Source organism: Microcaecilia unicolor, chromosome 3, assembly GCF_901765095.1.
Source record: "Microcaecilia unicolor chromosome 3, aMicUni1.1, whole genome shotgun sequence".
NCBI classification, from domain to species: Eukaryota; Metazoa; Chordata; class Amphibia; order Gymnophiona; family Siphonopidae; genus Microcaecilia; species Microcaecilia unicolor.
In genome coordinates, this window is record NC_044033.1 from 163,981,486 (window position 1) to 164,001,104 (window position 19,619).

At 42.7% G+C, this 19,619-nt stretch overlaps 1 protein-coding gene across 1 annotated transcript in view; it reads left to right on the plus strand.

The window, feature by feature from the left end:
* LAMA2 (laminin subunit alpha 2) overlaps nt 1-19,619 on the plus strand; it is a 1,107,608-nt gene that overhangs the window by 857,972 nt on the left and 230,017 nt on the right. The window contains exons 39-40 of the mRNA XM_030196530.1: nt 12,302-12,418; nt 13,579-13,742. Of these exons, the coding sequence (XP_030052390.1) occupies nt 12,302-12,418; nt 13,579-13,742 (281 nt within the window). The remainder of the gene's footprint in view (nt 1-12,301; nt 12,419-13,578; nt 13,743-19,619) is intronic.

Sequence of the window (19,619 nt, forward strand, 5' to 3'; positions counted from 1 at the left end):
AAAGTGTCGACCCAGCAGATAATACTGGAACGTCTAGGCCTACTTGACAGTGAGGGCTTCCTTTTCAATCATGGCACAGTTTGGCTCTCTCAGAAACAGCTTTCGGCTGATGTAGACCACAGGATGTTCTCACCGTCCACTTCTTGGGCTAAGACTGCCCCAAGGCCAATGTCAGATGCATCCGTCTTTACCACAAAGAGCCAAATGAAGTTCAGGCTGACCAGCACAGGCTTAGAGCAGAGGGCATCCTTCAGGGTCCGGAAAGCTGTATCTAGTTCAGATGTCCAATGCACCTTCTCAGGGGCCGCCTTCTGCAAGAGACGAGTTAGCGGTTCCACTAAATGAAAAATTAGATATAATAGGCATCTCTGAGACCTGGTGGAAGGAGGATAACCAGTGGGACACTGTCATACCGGGGTACAAATTATATCGTAGTGATAGGGTGAATCGGATTGGTGGAGGGGTAGCATTGTATATTAACGAGAGCCTTGAATCAAATAGATTGAAAATTCTGCAGGAAACAAAACACTCCTTGGAATCACTGTGGATTGAAATTCCATGTGCAAAGGGGAAAAGGATAGTGATAGGAGTGTACTACCGTCCGCCTGGCCAGGACGAACAGACGGATGCGGAAATGTTAAAGGAAATCAGGGGCGCAAACAAACTGGGCAACACAATAATAATGGGGGATTTCAATTACCCGCATATAGACTGGGTTAATGTAACATCTGTACACGCAAGGGACATAAGATTTCTTGATGAAATCAAGGACAGCTTCATGGAACAGCTAGTTCAGGAGCCGACAAGAGAAGGAAAAATACTAGACTTAGTCCTTAGTGGTGCTCATGATCTAGTGCAGGGGGTAACGATACGAGGGCCGCTTGATAACAGTGATCATAATATGATCGGTTTTGATATTGGCATTGAAGGAAGTGAAACTAGGAAATCAAGTACGCTAGCGTTTAACTATAGAAAAGGTGATTACGACAAAATGAGAAAAATGGTGAAAAAAAGACTGAAAGGAGCAGCTCGCAGAATAAAAAACTTGCATCAGGCGTGGATGCTGTTTAAAAACACCATCCTGGAGGTTCAGGACAAATATATTCCACGTATTAGAAAAAAGGGAAAAAAGACTAAACGTCAGCCGGCGTGGCTAAACAGTAAGATAAAGGAAATCATTAGAGCCAAAAAACAATCCTTCAGAAAGTGGAGAAGAGAACCAACTGAAAGTAACAGGATAGATCATAAGGAATGCCAAGCCAAATGCAAAGCGGAGATAAGGAGGGCAAAAAAGGACTTTGAGAAGAAATTAGCGTTGGAAGCAAAAATACATAGTAAAAATTTTTTTAGATACATTAAAAGCAGGAAACCAGCCAAAGAGTCGGTTGGGCCACTGGACGAAAATGGTGTTAAAGGGGCGATCAAGGAGGACAAAGCCGTAGCGGAGAAATTAAATGAATTCTTTGCTTCGGTCTTCACCGAGGAGGATTTGGGGGGGACACCGGTGCCGGAAAGAATATTTGAAGCGGGGGAGTCGGAGAAACTAAACAAATTCTCTGTAACCTTGGAGGATGTAATGGGTCAGTTCAGCAAGCTGAAGAGTAGTAAATCACCGGGACCTGATGGTATTCATCCCAGAGTATTAATAGAACTAAAAAATGAACTTGCGGAGCTACTGTTAGAAATATGCAATCTGTCCCTAAAATCGAGTGTAGTACCGGAAGACTGGAGGGTAGCCAATGTTACTCCGATTTTTAAGAAGGGTTCCAGAGGAGATCCGGGAAATTATAGACCGGTGAGTCTGACGTCGGTGCCGGGCAAGATGGTGGAGGCTATTATTAAGAATAAAATTGCAGAGCATATACAAAAACATGGACTGATGAGACAAAGTCAGCACGGATTTAGTGAAGGGAAGTCTTGCCTCACCAATCTAATGCATTTTTTTGAGGGGGTAAGCAAACATGTGGACAATGGGGAGCCGGTTGATATTGTATATCTGGATTTTCAGAAGGCGTTTGACAAAGTGCCGCACGAAAGACTCCTGAAGAAATTGCAGAGTCATGGAATCGGAGGTAGGGTATTATTATGGATTAAGAACTGGTTGAAAGATAGGAAGCAGAGAGTAGGATTGCGTGGCCAGTATTCTCAGTGGAGGAGGGTAGTTAGTGGGGTCCCGCAGGGGTCTGTGCTGGGTCCGTTGCTTTTTAATGTATTTATAAATGACCTAGAGATGGGAATAACTAGTGAGGTAATTAAATTCGCCGATGACACAAAATTATTCAGGGTCGTCAAGTCGCAGGAGGAATGTGAACGATTACAGGAGGACCTTGCGAGACTGGGAGAATGGGCGTGCAAGTGGCAGATGAAGTTCAATGTTGACAAGTGCAAAGTGATGCATGTGGGTAAGAGGAACCCGAATTATAGCTACGTCTTGCAAGGTTCCGCGTTAGGAGTTACGGATCAAGAAAGGGATCTGGGTGTCGTCGTCGATGATACGCTGAAACCTTCTGCTCAGTGTGCTGCTGCGGCTAGGAAAGCGAATAGAATGTTGGGTGTTATTAGGAAGGGTATGGAGTCCAGGTGTGCGGATGTTATAATGCCGTTGTATCGCTCCATGGTGCGACCGCACCTGGAGTATTGTGTTCAGTACTGGTCTCCGTATCTCAAAAAAGATATAGTAGAATTGGAAAAGGTACAGCGAAGGGTGACGAAAATGATAGTGGGGATGGGACGACTTTCCTATGAAGAGAGGCTGAGAAGGCTAGGGCTTTTCAGCTTGGAGAAGAGACGGCTGAGGGGAGATATGATAGAAGTGTATAAAATAATGAGTGGAATGGATCGGGTGGATGTGAAGCGACTGTTCACGCTATCCAAAAATACTAGGACTAGAGGGCATGAGTTGAAGCTACAGTGTGGTAAATTTAAAACGAATCGGAGAAAATTTTTCTTCACCCAACGTGTATTTAGACTCTGGAATTCGTTGCCGGAGAACGTGGTACGGGCGGTTAGCTTGACGGAGTTTAAAAAGGGGTTAGATAGATTCCTAAAGGACAAGTCCATAGACCGCTATTAAATGGACTTGGAAAAATTCCGCATTTTTAGGTATAACTTGTCTGGAATGTTTTTACGTTTGGGGAGCGTGCCAGGTGCCCTTGACCTGGATTGGCCACTGTCGGTGACAGGATGCTGGGCTAGATGGACCTTTGGTCTTTCCCAGTATGGCACTACTTATGTACTTATGTACTTATGCACCTTCTCAGTGAACTCCTGAATGAAGCATCAGTAGTACCCAACAAGACCTAAGAAGGCACGCACCTGCTTCTTGGACTGTGGTACCGGTACTTGGGTTTCACCTTGTCGCGTTCTCGAGGACCGTGGCATACTGTCAGGCTTCTTCCCCGGGAGCACTGGGTTCGTGAGTCCTTGGGCCACTACCGTGGAGCGGCAGTGGCAGGCAAGATCACCTTCAAGGTAGAGACGAGACAAGACTGGACTGGAACCCCGGACTGGAGTTCTACACAGGAATACACAGGACTGGAACGCACCGGACGGATGCGCACTGGAGTGGAGCCCGCTGGACTGGAACACACTGGAATGAAACCCACTGGACTAGAACCCACGGGACCGGAACCCGCTGGACAGGAACACACTAGACCTAGGCTTCAAATATGCTTAGCCACCTTTCCTCGAGGGTTGAGCCCTCAGGTTCGGGCAGCCGGCAGGGCTTACAGGAAAAACCGGAACTGGAACTTGCAAGCAGGAACAGCAGAAATCAGGATCCAGAAGTGCCCCCAGGCACCTAGGCGAAAGCAAGGCAGACAGGCAGAGAATGTCCGGGTTCCGGCAGTAGGCAGGTTCAAAGCAATGGTCACAGAAGGGCTGGAAACCCACAGAGCAATGGACACAGAAGGGCTGGAAACCCACAGAGCAATGGACACAGAAGGGCTGAAAGGCCACAGAGCAATGGACACAGAAGGGCTGAAAGGCCACAGAGCAATAAACACAGAAGGACTGGAAACCCACAGAGCAATAAACACAGAAGGGCGGGAAACCCACAGAGCAATAAACACAGAAGGGCTGGAAACCCACAGAGCAACAAACACAGAAGAGCTGGAAACCCACAGAGCAATAAACACAGAAGGGCTGGAAACCCACAGAGCAAAGACAAGGAAAGCTAACTGTGCAAACAGCACACTAACCTCAGGACCTAAGGCACTGCGGAAGCATTGGCAATGCAAAGGCAAGGGCTGCAGTCTCTAAGTGATTAATAAAGCCCTTCAACACCAGAGGCACAGCTGCAGCAATCACCTTGCTTCCAAACAGAGGCTTGACACTCAGAGAAGTCAGCCCACAGGAAGGACAAGCGGGAGCCATCTTGGATACTGGCATAGAGGAGTCGGCAGCCATCTTGGAAGAGGCATAGCCCACACAGGTGAGGTCCAGTAAGGCAATCAGCATACAGAGCCAGAGAGAAACTAAGACAGAGACAGACACAGAGACAAGCAGAAGCCAGCACAGCCACTGACTCCCAGAAACAGGGTAAGTATGAGGGTGGTCACGGCCACAGACGTGACACACCTCTCCTTTCCCAGCAGAGTACCCCAGGTACTGTGTTTCTTGTCCTCCCAGGAAACATTTCTTTGGATTCGTCATCAATCCAGCGGTCCCTAGACTATCCAGTACTGCTTCCACCTGAAGTAAGTGGGTCCTCCAGTCTTTGCTGTAGATGACAAAGTCATCCAAATAGGCAGCTGTTTATCCCCTGTGCAGGTTTAGTAGGTGGCTGACATGGCAAGGGAAGGTAGCTGGGCTCCATGAAGGCCAAAAGGTAGTACTGTGAACTGGAACTGTCATTGGTTCATCAAACAGGCTGTCTTAGCTTTGGCAGCCAGGGTTAGGGGTAACCTGACAATAGCCCTTGGTCAGGTCTAGTGTTGAGATGAACCAGACTCCTCCCAACCTTTCAACGAGTTCAACAACCCTTGGCATTGGGTAATCCAGCTTGGAGGCAGTGTTCACTTTCCAGAAATCAATGCAGAACGGGATTCTCCTGTCCGGCTTTGGCACCAGTGCAATGGGGGATGACCAATTACTGAATGATTCCTTGATAATTCCCAGTTCCAGCCTCTCAGCTACTTTTTTCACTATAGTCTGCTGACGGGCTTCCAGGATCTGGTAGGGGCTCTACTGGACTACTACTCTGGGCTCAGTCATAATATCATGAGTTGCCAGATGGGTCCAGCCTGGCACACCAGAAGACACATCCTAGTTTTAGTGGACCAGCTGTTCCAGGTCAGCTTACTATGAGGCTGAAAGCTGGTCCCCAAATGGGACTTTAAGGAGTTTGGTCTCTGTCAAAACCTCCAGTCAGAAGTCATCCTTTCGAACCAGTACTGGGACCCACTTCTTTAACAAGTTGATGTTGATGATCTTTTACTTCTCTCTCATCTGATTGGGCTACCTTGTAACTAATAGGTCCTATCTTCTCTACTGGCCCTTGCCATTTACATGGTAGTTTGCTTTCTGATGAGGGCAGAAGGACTAGGACTCTGTCCCCCAACTGAATGGTTCTCTGCACGGCCTTCTGGTTATAGGATCAGGTTTATCTTACCTGTGCTTTCTCTAGGCATAGTTAGGCTTCTTTGCCTGCTTTCTTCAGCCTCACATGCATGGTAAGCACATTTTTGGCCAGGTTCCTCCATGAACTAGGTTCCTCCTCCCAGACTTCTCAAACCACATCCAGGATTCTTCTAGGTCTCAAATTGAGAGAATCCTGACAAACTATGGGGTACCTCCTGGACAGCAAACAGTGCATACGGGAGCAGAGTATCCCAGTTCTTCCCGTCTACAGCCACAGAATCTTGTTAAAGCATTCCACCAGGCCATCTATCTGTAGATGACAAACTGATGTCCGCAAGGTCTTTATTTTTAACAGGGCACACTTGCTTCATGATTCTAGACATAAAAGTGGTGCCTTGGTCAGTCAGTATCTTGGTAGGAATCTTCATTTGAAAGAACACTTTCCATAAAGCATTGGCCAACGGTGGAAACATTCATTATTATGCAGTGCAGTGATCTCTGTGTATCGGGTGGCATAATCTAAAATAACTAGGATATATTTGTTGCCACGGGTGGTGCATTCAAGTGGCCTCACAAAATCCATAGTTACTCTAACAGGGTATTGACAATGGGCATGGGCACAAGAGGGGCAGGGAGAACCCTTGCAAGGCTACTCAGCTGACAGGTCATACAGGACTATCAGAAGAGTACCACTTGCTTGAACACACCCAGCCAGAAGATCCAGGTCAGTAATTGTTCCTGAATTTTCTCCTCCCCCAAGTGACCTCCTAACAAATGACTATGTGCTAATTACATAACCTGCCTGTGATAAGGTTGCAGAACCAACAATTGCGCCACCTCTTCCACCTCCAGGGTTCCCTTGGCCACTCTAAAGAACAAGTCATTTCTTATTATAAAATATGGGTATGCTACCTTATGGGATCCTGGTTGCCCATTCAAAGGATGAGTCCTTTAGAGAAGCACAGGCCAAGGTTATATCTACAGATAGTCTACCCTAGTGGACCAGAGACAGGCCAAGGTTATATCTACAGATATAACCTTGGCCTGTGCTTCTCTAAAGGACTCATGCTTTGATTGGGCTCTTTTAAAGTTTCCTATGGTCCCTTCTCCACTCGGGTAGACTATCTAAAAGGTCTGAGGCATCCTGTCCACCTTCTTCCCTTTAGCCTGGGTTTTCATCCACTGCCGCTGTTAAATTCGGCGGGCAGCACAATTTCTCTAACCCTCACTGATGGTGGGGTTTAGGCCATTTTGGGTTCTCCATATACAAGTTGGTGTCCTCTAGAAGGAATATCTCAGGAAAAGACTCCCCTTCCTTCCATGGTCCAGTGATCAGCTGAGCCCAGATAGCTCCAAAATCTGGGAAACCCCAATCCAGAACAACTGGGTGAAGCAGCCAGGGCAAGACTGCAACTTCCAACTGAGCTTGGCTACTGTCTCTGGTTCCTATGCACACATGGCAATGTCCATGTCCATTCATAATTTATTTGAACCAGACGTGATCCATGATTTGCATTAAAAAAGGGCCACCTCAGGGGTATAACAAAGACATCTAATGACTTATATTCCCACCTCTTTAAAAACAAATAATCAACAAGACATCAAGATCCTGCTTACTCTAAAAGCCTTCCAACCATCTCAAGGAGTAAAATGCCACAGAGCAGCAGATTCCAGCATACATGTAAAGTGCTTTCAACAACGTGTATGCTGGAATCTGCTGCTCTGTGGCATTTTACTCCTCGAGACAGTTGGAAGGTTTTTAGAGTAAGCAGGATCTTGATGTGTTTTTGATACATTTTTAAAAGGGTGAGAATATAAGTCTTTGGACATCCTGACCTTGTTATACCCCTGAGGAAGCCCTTTTTGGGGGGCGAATCATGGATTACATCAGGTGTTTGGATTTAATAAAACATTTCTGGTTGGGAGGACCTGGTTGAGATCTACTTCTTTCTGTGCCAGGATAAACAGGACCACACAGTGGATTAAGGTGCCCAAAATATTTATTGAAAGTATCAGGTAGGGGTCCTGTTCCATTCACAGGTGGGGGAAGGGAACATAAAGCTAGTCTTTAGAATGTCCTTTTGAGGCCTGCATTACCATCTTTCAACCTGGGTTGCTGGATTCTGGTCTAGGTTCCAAAATTTACCAGCACAGTTAGTATGAGCCTGCCTGCCTGCCTGCATCTGGCTGGGTCAAAGATATCAAGTTGTAAGGTCCCAAGTTGAACTTGGTCTACCTGCTATCACGGTTGTAGTTCACAAATACGTGGTGAATGCATATGCAGTTCGGCCTCACTGCTTCCCTCTGGGCTTCTTAACCTGGCTATGTCCTAAGCTTATATACCTCCTAGTTCCTGTTTCCCTGGCTCCACCCCTCCTGTGTCACTTCCCCCTTGGGCGGGAGTATGGACCTTAAGATGGTTGTGACATGGTGAGATAGAATCTTTAAGGGGAAGTGGCAGTGTCCTATGGACTCCCTCTCAAGTGGTATAACAGTTAAAAAAAATAGAGGCACAAAAAGAGTCCATGTGATTTGGCTGTAGGCATTCCTAGCAGCATAATTTGGGTGGAGTAAGGGCAAAGCTGCAATATAGGCAGGGTAGTTCTCTAAAATAGATGTCCACATTTATGCTCATGTTACACATATGTGCATATATGCCAAGCAGGTGCATAAGTGCTTATTCTATAAATATGTATGCAATTTGTATAGTGCATAATTGCATAGTTGGCACACACTAGGGTGGAGTCTGGACAGCACGTGGGAGAGGTACACATGTAGGCATGCACCTTATAGAATATTATAGGATATGCGTGTATTTGCGCACTTAGAAGCTGGTGTAAGTGCTTGTGCCTAACTTCTAGTTATGTATTTTTGCTGTCTATAAAATCCTGAATGGTGTAGAACGGGTAGAAGTAATCAATTTTTCACTCTTTCAAAAAGTACAAAGATCAGAGGACACACAATGAAATTACATGGAAATACTTTTGAAACAAATAGGAGGAAATATTTTTTCACTCAAAGAATAGTTAAGCTCTGGAACTCCTTGTCAGAGGATGTGGTAACAGCGATTAGCGCATCTGGGCTTAAAAAAGGTTTGGACAAGTTCCTGGAGGAAAAGTCCATAGTCTGCTATTGAGATGGATATGGGAGAAGCCACTGCTTGCCCTGGGATTGGTAGCATGGAATGTTGCTACTAATTGGGTTTCTGCCATGTACTTGACCTGGAAGCAGGATACTGGGCTAGATAGACCATTGGTCTGACCTACTATGACTATTCTTATGAAAGTAGACACCTTCTTTCCCTTATAAAACAGGCTCCTTCCAGGTGCCCTATTATAGAATTGCCCCTGTAAAGTACATACACATACATGTACACCTTTATGAAAGTAGGTGTAAAAATTGTGTGGACATTTGCACACTATTGGTGCTGGTTCTGGAAGACTATTTTATAAAAGCATATAGGCACCTTTGTTCCCTTTATAAAATAGACACCTTTTTGGACTTTCCTCAGAAGTGCCCTCTTATAAGATAACTGCTATATAATGGCTGAAACAATTCACCTACATAGAATCAACAGACCACCTGCAGGTCATAGGGATAGGGTGCAGCATATCAAAACTGATTGTGTATTTGCACAGTGAATACATTTTATCTACTCTATTATTATAGCCTCATATAGTAAGCATTGTAATTGTTTAAATACATTAGAGTTCTCCCGGTCTTATTATTTTTATTATGTTAAAAAACAGCCTAGATTTTATATGTCAGTTCTGCTATATTAGTCAAATGCCATTATACACTTAAAAGGCTCCTGTTCTTATAGTATATGAGAAAGACAGCTCGAGGAAGGCAAAATGTATAGTCAATCCCATGCAAATCACGTCTGGTTTGAAATAACACCCACCAGTATGTATAAACCACACAAAGATTACCACTGAACTTATGGCCCCAAAGATCCAGCCTGCTGTCATTCTATCACTATGAAAAAAAATGCAACAAAGCAAATAATTTAAGAATATTATTTGGTTCTCATCATGGATGAAGGTTTTGACATTGGTACGGGCACGATGACTTTGCAAGGATGGTTCAGATTAGCTTTTTCGGTGTCACCATCTCCAGCATCTCAGCTGGTATAAGATAAGAATGTTAAATTATGAAAATTTCAGGACAGCAATTTCTTCTTAAAATTAAATCAATCTGGAACTGAAAGTAGATGGAAGAAATTTGATAAGATAATAATATGAATGGCTCATATTAGTAGGTATTTAAATCTCTTCACTCTATCCTTCTAGAATAATGAATGTCTGCATTTGATAAGAAAGTGCTGCTGCTGTTTGGGTTTGAAGCTGACACTGTTCCAGGGAGCTGGAAGATGTAATCCAATGAATGATCCTTTCAGCAGGCAGAGGAGAGTTCAGTTTTCACTTGAACAGCATTAGGCTATCTTGACAGACCAAAGATATCTGTAGAAATCTCATGTAGACCTGAATGTATGAAGGGCTGTTCTATAACAGAGCACCCAGTTAATCGTGCAGGTGTATTTTCAATGCACTTAGACTTACAAAGTTACGTAACGTAGTAGATGATGGCAGATAAACACCCATATGGTCCATTCAGTCTGCCCGACAAGATAAACTCATAGCATAAGGTATGATGTGATACTACATATGTATACTTGATCTTGATTTGTCCTTGCCCTTTTCAGGGCACAGATCATAGAAATCTGCCTGGCACTGACCTTGTTCCCCAACTTGAATCCTCACTCTAATCTATCCGAATCTGTCCATGATCATGGCATAGATGGTAGAAGTCTGCCCACCACTGGCTTTACTTCCCAATTACTGGTGTTGCCATCTAATCACTGCTAAGCCTGTTTGATTCCATGCTTTCTATAAAGGATTCCTTTATGTTTATCCCACACATTTTTTAATTCCATTACTGTTTTCATCTCCACCACCTGGAACCGACTTCCCGAGCCCATACGCCATGCGCCCTCCCTGCCCATTTTCAAGTCCTTACTCAAAGCCCATCTCTTCTCCCTTGCTTTTGGTGCCTAACCACCTTCCCCATTCATGATACCTACACTGACTACACAGTTTGTTACGTTTAGATTGTAAGCTCTCTTGAGCAGGGACTGTCCTTCCCCATGTTTAAACTTGTACAGCGCTGCGTAACCCTAGTAGCGCTTTAGAAATGCTAAGTAGTAGTAGTAGTAGTAGTAGTAGTACCACCTCCTGTGGGAAGGGAATTCAGGTACCTACCATCACTCTCTCTGTGAAAAAGTACTTCCTGGCATTGTTCCTGAGTCTGCCCCCTGCAACCTCAATTCAGTTATGGTCCACTTGAGCGCATACTTTCATAGAATATTGTCATTCGCAGTGTTGGTCAACGTACTTAAGTAAAAGTAAAATAACTGTATATTTTGATAGGTAAATAAAAGTAAAAGTACACTGAAGGACACATTAAAAAATGTACTTAAGTGAAAGTAAAAAAGTTATTGCCTAATATAATACTTTTTGAGCAAAAAGTAAAAGAACCGCAACTACAATGAATGCAACTGTTGTTAATATTTTTTCTCAGCAACTTTATTGTTCTACAATTCAATCCACTTTGCTTTTAGTAAAACTAAATTTTTGAAAATGACTGTCACTCATGCAAGTGCAATTGTGAGTCATTAATCCAGCACAGCTGAAAAGGTTCAACAATTGCACTAGTAGAAACTGGATTGTCCAGTCTGATAAAAAGTACCTCAAATCAGGCCAGTTTGCAATATTACTGATATCTTCTGATTGGTCTGCAGATTATGATCAAAGGACTCTCTGAAACGCTTTATAATCCCTATTGTCATTCTCATCTCCTTTAGAAGTGGTGCTGTCTAATTCATCACTTGCATCTTCGTCTTTATCTTTGTTATGATTGTCATGATGTCCAGTTACAGAAAAGGCTTTCACAAAGTTAGGATCTTTGTAGTGTTCTAAAATGTTTTTGTCTGATTTCAAACTGTTGAGTATCTTCAAAAGTGTGGGAACCCTTCAATCTTAAGGCTAGACAAGCAGACTTCCTCTCTAAAGACTATCAGTCCAGTGGACAGTCATCCCAATGTAAAATTTTCCATTTATTTCAGCCAGTTTCAAAAGAGTCTATCATCTTATTCTGACTGTGTGCTGATTTTGCCATCTGTTTGTGGCACCATCTTTACTGTGTCAAGCAGTTTGTGTGTGGGGACAAGCTCCACCCACTTGTACTGACATCAGTTACCACAAACATTTATTCGTGACTCCTAGTGATGTGGTGCCATTTGGCGCGTTGCTTACGGTGCAAGATAAAGGTGTGCTGCTTTGCACAATGATTGGTATTAAACAGGTGGGGGTTTTTGGAAGAGTTCCCAAGAATGTGTAAAGAGCAGGGGAGCGAAGTAATAGGTGTAGAACCATTTTCAGATCTATCTATGGGTGCGTTTTTGCAAAGGAAAGCAGGAACAGATCTCTGCAGGTATTTTTTCCTGGCAAAATGATCAAAAGCATGTATTTACCTTTGCTTGGATTGTCAGCACAAAACCTGTAGGTAAAATGTATCTATAGTCTTTGCATAAGTGCTGGCAGTTCGATTATTGCCCAGCCGGTTTCTAAAATAAAAAAAAACTGTTCTCCAAGTACAGCACTGAATCTTAAAATAGACTTTTGTTAAGCCCCGTTTGGTTTTATTTGTATTTTTCTTGTAGGGAAGGAAGCAGGCTGTAGAAGGTGGCAGAAAAGCCACCGAGAATATTCTAAATGAGGGCTTTAACATTCTGGCTGAAATCAACCATCTTGCAGATGAAATCAACTCTGCCGGAAATGTAAGTGTTCTGTGTTCAGAAATAGAATTTTATTTATTTGCATCTATATAAATTTGTATTACATTTAAAAAAATTATACAAGAATGGCTGATCTGGGAGCCTTTCATACAGCCCATAGTCTGCTCCTAAACACCTTACTTCTGTGAAATCTTAGGTGACGATATCCCACTGTGTTTTGCTCTGTGTTCTTTCTTCTTTTTTGGGGGGGGGGGGGGGGCTTGGGAGGAGAATAAGGAGGAGTAGAGTTATGGGTTTGCTTTGCTGGGGGGGGGTGAGGTGGGGAATGATCATTTAATTTCTGCGGGATGGGGTGACCTGGAAGAGTTGGAACTCTCTCTTTCCATCTCTAGCTGTTATGGCTATCACTGATGAATGTTCTCTGGGGTGGGGAGGATAGGGGGGGGACCCTTTGCTGCCACTTAGGCATATAAATGTACACTTACCCACGAAAGTGCTGGTGTTCTGTACATTTATAGAATCACCCTTTATATGTATTCTTTGGACAAAAGGAAAATCGGCACCTCGATTTCCAAACACTCAACATAGTATACTGTCAGATTTCTTTCTTAGGGGCCCTTTTACTAAGCCATATAGGTGCCTATGCACACCCAACATGTGTCAATTTTGATTTACCGCCCACCTACAATGTGGCCCTTGCAGTAATTTCATTTTTGACGTATGTCCGCTAAGCGTGTCAGAAAATATTTTTATTTTCTGGCACATGGGCGATAATCGGCATTTTACGCACGTAGACCATTACCACTCGGTTACCTTGTGAGACCTTACCACTAGGTCAATGGCTGATGGTAAGGTCTCAGACCCAAAATGGACACACGGCAGTTTTAATTTTGCCGCACGTCCATTTTCAGGAAAAATTTTAAAAAGGCATTTTTTACAGGTGCGCTGAAAAATGGTACTGCACACAACCAAAACACGCGTCTACATTACTGCAGGCCATTTTTCAGCACGCCTTTGTAAAAGGGCCCCTTAGTTAATGCTTTTTATTAATACACACACATGCATTTTCCCTTCAGAGCACACATATTTAATTAATTAAGCTTGTTGGCATATATGTTTATTTCTCATCAAGAAATTAGTGTGCAAAAGATTTGGGTGATTCTATCCAACTGATTAAAGGTTTTCTCCTTCTATGGTTGCAGGATCTGGAGGACATCAATAATAGCTTAGAACCACTGTCGAAGCAAATTAAAAATAAAATTGATTATCTAATTGAAGAAATGGAGCAAAGGCAGCTCCCAGAAAAGGTTTTACTGGCTGAGAATCATGCAGCCCAACTGAATGAATCGTCAGCCATCTTGGATAAGTAAGACGTCTTTTCACCATTACTATTAACTATCTCTTCCACAGCAACCCATGTTACAAACATAGTAGTGATGGTATGGGAATAGTGTTCCACAAGTTATCAGTGTTGTACTTAAAGAAAATTAGTTTTAAAATCAGAACGGGCTGCAATGAACAAACTTATTTCAGTTGTACACATTTATGAACATTAACCTCTGGATTCTATATAGCACGCCTAGAGATCCGCGCCGAAATGCAAGCATATTCTGTAACAACGCATGTAACTTAATTGGCTTAACAAGCTAATCAGCATTGATAACAAGCAATAATGCGCACTAATTGGCAATAATTCAAATTTACACACACAGCTCGCTAAGTGTATTCTGTAATGCAGTGCACCCAACTTCTAACATGCACAGGCAAAAAAGGGCGTGGTTATAGGCAGGGAAATGGGTGTTTCATGGGCATTCTGAAATTTAAGCGCGTAATTATAGAATATGGCCCCCGGTATTTAGGCCTTATTTTTGTTGGTGTAAATGGAGACACGTAGTTTTACACGCTGGGACATCAACTAAGCATATTCTATATACCACATCTAAATCTAGGTGCCGCTTATAGAATACGCTTAGTCAGAAGTGTTTTCCATGCAGATTTTTTAGGCGCCATATATAGAATTGCTCCCTAAGGGGCTTGTTTACCAAGAGAGTAGAAACTTTTTTACTTAACGTGTATGAAGCGGATCATTCTCTATAGGTCACTTAAAGTTAAGCTCCAGGATAATGTGTGCTAAGCTTGAAGTCTATATTTGGCAATTACATATGTAATTGCTGTTATCGAGTGCTAGGATAAGTCTACAGTTACACGTCTAACTTTAGGTGTGAGCTCAATGGCCTAACTGCTGTCAATAACCTGTGTAAGTTAGTGCTAGGCACACCCCTGACTTGTCCATACCCCTCCCAGGTCCACACCCCCTTGCAGTTGCACACAGTGGATTATGGGTGATCAATTTGTAGAATACTGGCTAAAGATAGTTATTTGCGTAACTGTCAATTAGTGCTAGTTATAGCCAATTAGCAGCTACTTTAACAATTACACAAGCAACTAACAGTATTCTATAATGGTAGTTTTCAAACCTGTCCTGGGGGACCATCAGCCAGTCGGATTTTCAGGATATCCCAATCAATATGCATTTACTTCTGTTTGAGTACCTCAATTTCAATCTAAATCTAGTTACAATATTTATTATCCTGATACAAAATAACAGTTCTAGGTCAGTTTCCAACCCACCAATTTCCACCTGGACAATTCCCACTGAGCCAATTCCCATCACACAAGGGAAGACAATTCCCACCCATAATTTAAAACACAAAACATGACAATCTCCCCAACTCCCTTTTATACATCCCTTTCCCCTTCCAGACATGCAGTTCATTGGGGGGGGGGGGGGGCAGTGCCCCTCCCCACACCCCCTCTAACTGCACCCTGCATACAAGTAAATTAAAAAAAGATTTTAAATGCTCCTAAATACGTAAGTAAGTAGATAGAATTTTGCCCACAATACGTGCAAGGTGTCCCTATAATAACCAGCCTCTCAAACTTGAATAAACTTCCTTGAATGTGCGGCAGCGGGAGGGGAGTCACATGGCAGCTACCGAGCCAGGAAAGGGAAGAGCTGCAGGAGCTGCTGCTTGCTATCTTTGTTCAGCTTACTCATGGCGGTGGGGAGACAATGAGGAGAGGTATGCAAGAGGAAGGGAGAGAGCGAGACACAAGGGAAGGTAAACCACCCATCAGCACCAGAAGACCTGTGGGAGCTCCTGGGGCCGCTGCTTGCTTGCTTTGCTCAGCTTCCTCGTGGTAGCAGGGAGACAGCGAAGAGAAGCGAGCAAGAGAGAGGGAGAGACACTTATCCAGCACACACAGTGAAGACGCATGGGACACACCATCAAGGCACACTGCCAGAGTATCATAGCGTCCATAACACCTGGACTTCATTGAAGGAAAAATTGAACATCAGGGAAAAATTCAACGGTAAAAAAACCCCAACAACAACAAAAAAAACGAGAAGTCACTGGCAGGTGGGAACTGTCCGAGCAGGGGGGGGGGGGGGTGAGGGAATTGGTGGGTGGGAACTAGCCGGATACCAAAATAACTACTGTTTCAATTTAAATATTCTTAATTACCTTTATTACAAAACATAGCTTAAAATACATCAAAATATATAACTTCAGTTCACCTTATCTCATTATATTATACTCACATACATTCTCACCCATTCATTCAATTTGAAAAAATATTAATGTCGTCTTTCTCTATTGGAAGTAATTCATAGAAAAACTATTGTTTCCTTCCTATAACATTAACCATCAAAATTATTTCACAAACAATATCTGACATGTACTTTAACTATATATAATGTTACTTTGCTGTTCACAAACGTCCCAATTCAAGTCCCGTATCATTAAATAGCTTTCAGCTGTCTTGGATCTTGGGATATTAAACTATTGTTTTCACCGACAGACTTTTCAGTGTTATTCACAATCAGTAGCCAGCATATCTTCACTTGTAGAGAAAAGTCTTTGTCCCGATATCGCAACGCCTTCACACACGCTATTCCTTTCCCAAATCCCTGCTCCTTAATTATTTCTTTAGTGTCCTGTTTATCTTGCGTCAAACCTGACACAGCGTGTTTCAGTCTAGGTGTCTTAAGGGGTTTAACTTTTACCATTCAAAACTCTTTATTGACTCCATAAATGGAGCAGACCACAGACCGGTTCTGGGAACTATGGCGCCCTGCTTATGACCACGCCGGATCATGGAGCAGGAAGTCTGGAGAGGAACAGCATGTGAGATTTTTGAATACCAGAGAAGAGCTTCATAACTGCAATGTTTTGGATCAGTTGTAAACACCTGATATCCATTAGGTGAAGGCCTTGAAATACTGAATTATAATAGTCCTCGTGGCTCATGTACTGGGATCCAAAGAGCTTTTTTGTCAAAAAGTTTTCAAATGGAACAAATCATTTTCAATTTGAAGACGCATTTGCTTACTAAGGCAGAGATATGCTCATGTTATGGCTTTACCATCCTTTCTTAAGTAGGCCTGTAAATGCATTTTCACTTACATTAGTAACTGCTTCCCCAATTTCAGCCCTTCTCTACAATATATACTGCTCAATTTGGGGAAAATAATGAAACAGCAATGCAGTGCATGGAAAATTCCTGAGACTTTAAAAAGTGTGCTTAAAAGTTTTGACTTAGATAAGTGAGGAAGTGAATATCATGCTTTATGCATGGATTTTCTAGCACACTGCAAATCTGACCATTTATCAGATCAAAGTCATTTTCCTTAGGATTTGTTCCAGGTCAACGTGCTGTTTTCTTTCCAAGGACCCAATCATGAATCAGTCATCTTCTATGGACATTATTCTGCCTGATGGATGGATTGAATCCCTGCATTTCCAGTAAAGCTCTAAAAGAGAAACAAACTTCCACTATAACAGGGGGAACAGTGCAGATGCCTTTTTCTGTGTGATTTGTGACAAGCCAGTCATCTGATCTTATTAGCTGATTTCTTTTAACACTGCATGACAGATTTCTTTTTTGTTTATTTATTTAAAACAAAATGTACATCCCACAGTACAACAGACTGATGCAGTCATTCACAATGTCAAATGAGATACTTTGAGTTATGTAGGACTAAGGAAAATTACCCCATATGACTAATAGTATGGCCCAAGGTTTTGGGGATGCATTAGGTAATTGTTTGCTCTATAATTTCTGCAGTTAATAACATCAGGTTGAATATCTCAGATTCCGTAGAATATTTGTATGGCAACAACTGCTAAATCTAACTTCTTTAATTCTTGCTTCAAAATATTCTGAGAGTGCCTTGCCAAATGAAAGAATCTATTTAAAACAATAGCTGAATTAAACATGCCCGATTCACTTGTTCTTTGTGACCTGAAAAACAGTGTTTGCCTTAAGTAGCAGCTCTAAATGAATATTACTGCAAATTAGCTAGAATAATTAACCCAAAAAAGTGGTTTTGAAGTTTAAGAAGTACGGCATATACTGTAGGCTTAGCCACAGAATGAAAAGAAAGGTTTCACAAACATTTACACTGCTATATGATAGTGCCATGCAACCGAAGCCCTCTGGAAGACTGTTTTAAATTAGTGCAGTCAGAAAGTTAGGTGTCCTCACACTACAATGCAGGATGTTTTTGCACTTCCCCACTTTAACAGAAAAAATTTCAACAAGTTCAGTATGCAGACTGGCATTCAAGGATTTTATTTTTCTGTGGCAGGACCAGAGCTAAGGAATTCTCTTCAATAAGAGCAATGATATCATAGGTAGTTTCTTCGGAAAGACTTAAAGGCTTGTTTAATTAGGCAGGCTTTTCCCAAAATAGGGTCTTGTAGTCTCTGAGATAAAATTGAATAGAGGCAAAAATCAGTAATTTTTATTTAAGAACCGAGTAGAGATGTTCAGAATTATATGTTTTATTTAGGGCTGCGTTTCGATTAATATTGTAATTATGATTAATCGTGCAATTAAAATGTTTTAATTGTGATTAATTGCATGAGTAAAGGATCAGTATCTCCCTGCTTCTGCCCCAGGTCCAACATGTCTCCCTTTCTCTTTCCTTCCTCCCTACCATTGCCCAGCATTTCTTCCTCCCCTCCACCCCCAGGTTTCTCTCTCTTCCTTTCCTTCTATCTGCCCCCCACCCCACCCAGAGTCCAAAAACTCTTTCTCTCTCTTCCTTTTTTCTTTCTTCTTCTTCTTTCCTGATTTCCTCTCCTTCTCTTTATTATTGTACTCCCTTTCCTTTTCCAATTTGCTTAGCGATTGTATACTGCTTTGATTTTGTTTTAAGAAAGGTGGTATATCAAGCCTCCTATTAAACATTTCCCTCCTCCAATCACAGGTCAATTATCTATCTCTCTCTTTCCCTCCATCCTCTGCCCCCAAGTCCATTCTCTCTCTCTCTCTCTCTCTCTCTCCTGTTCTTCTCTCCCTCCCTTCCACCCTCTGAGTTCAACATCTTTCTCCCTCTCTCTTCCCTTCCTCCATCCAGTTGTGCAGCATCTCTCTCCCTCTCCTCCACCTCCAGCTCCATTATAACTCTCTTTCCATTCTTCTCTTCTTCCCTTTTCCCCAGCATCTCTGTCCCTCCCCCTCGTGTACAGTGTCTCAATCTCCTTCCCCTCCACCCCCAGGGCCATTATCTCTCTTTTCATCCTTTTCTCCTTCCCTCCTAGTCATGCGTAGTCAAGCATCTCTTCTTCCACTCACCTTCCTATCGTCTTCTATTCAGCATCTCCTCCTCCCCCTCCCCCATTGCATGGTCTGGCATCTCTTTCTCCCTCCACTGCCTATGGTTCAACAGCTTCCCTCTTTCAGTTCCCCCCCCCCCCCACATGTTCTTTAAATATTTCTAGCCTGCTCAACCACAAACATTATAAGGGGGGGGGTTATTAGTGTGGGCTACTGTTAAGTTGGGTTATTTTATAATAAGTCGGATTATTTTAACACAGGGTCCCATTTTATACAAGGAGACCCTATGCTAAAATAACCCGATTTGTGGTAAATTAACTCAGCTTAACAGTAGCCCACATTAATAACTGCCCCGTTGAGTGAATATGCCCCCTTAAGTGAATGTACTGTTATTGCTAGGCATTCCACAGGTGGAGTTTAGTCAGTTAAACAACTTAACCTGCCATCTCTGAGTAACCCTTTAGTTTAAACAGCTAAGTTTAGCCAGCTAGATGTAAGACTATTATTAATTGTGCTGTTATTTAAGAGAGCCAGATAAAGATAGACAACCTGAGGAGCACAACTGTTTTTTTGAGTATCAGCTCTGCTGCGTGTTATTCCTTCATGATCACTCTCC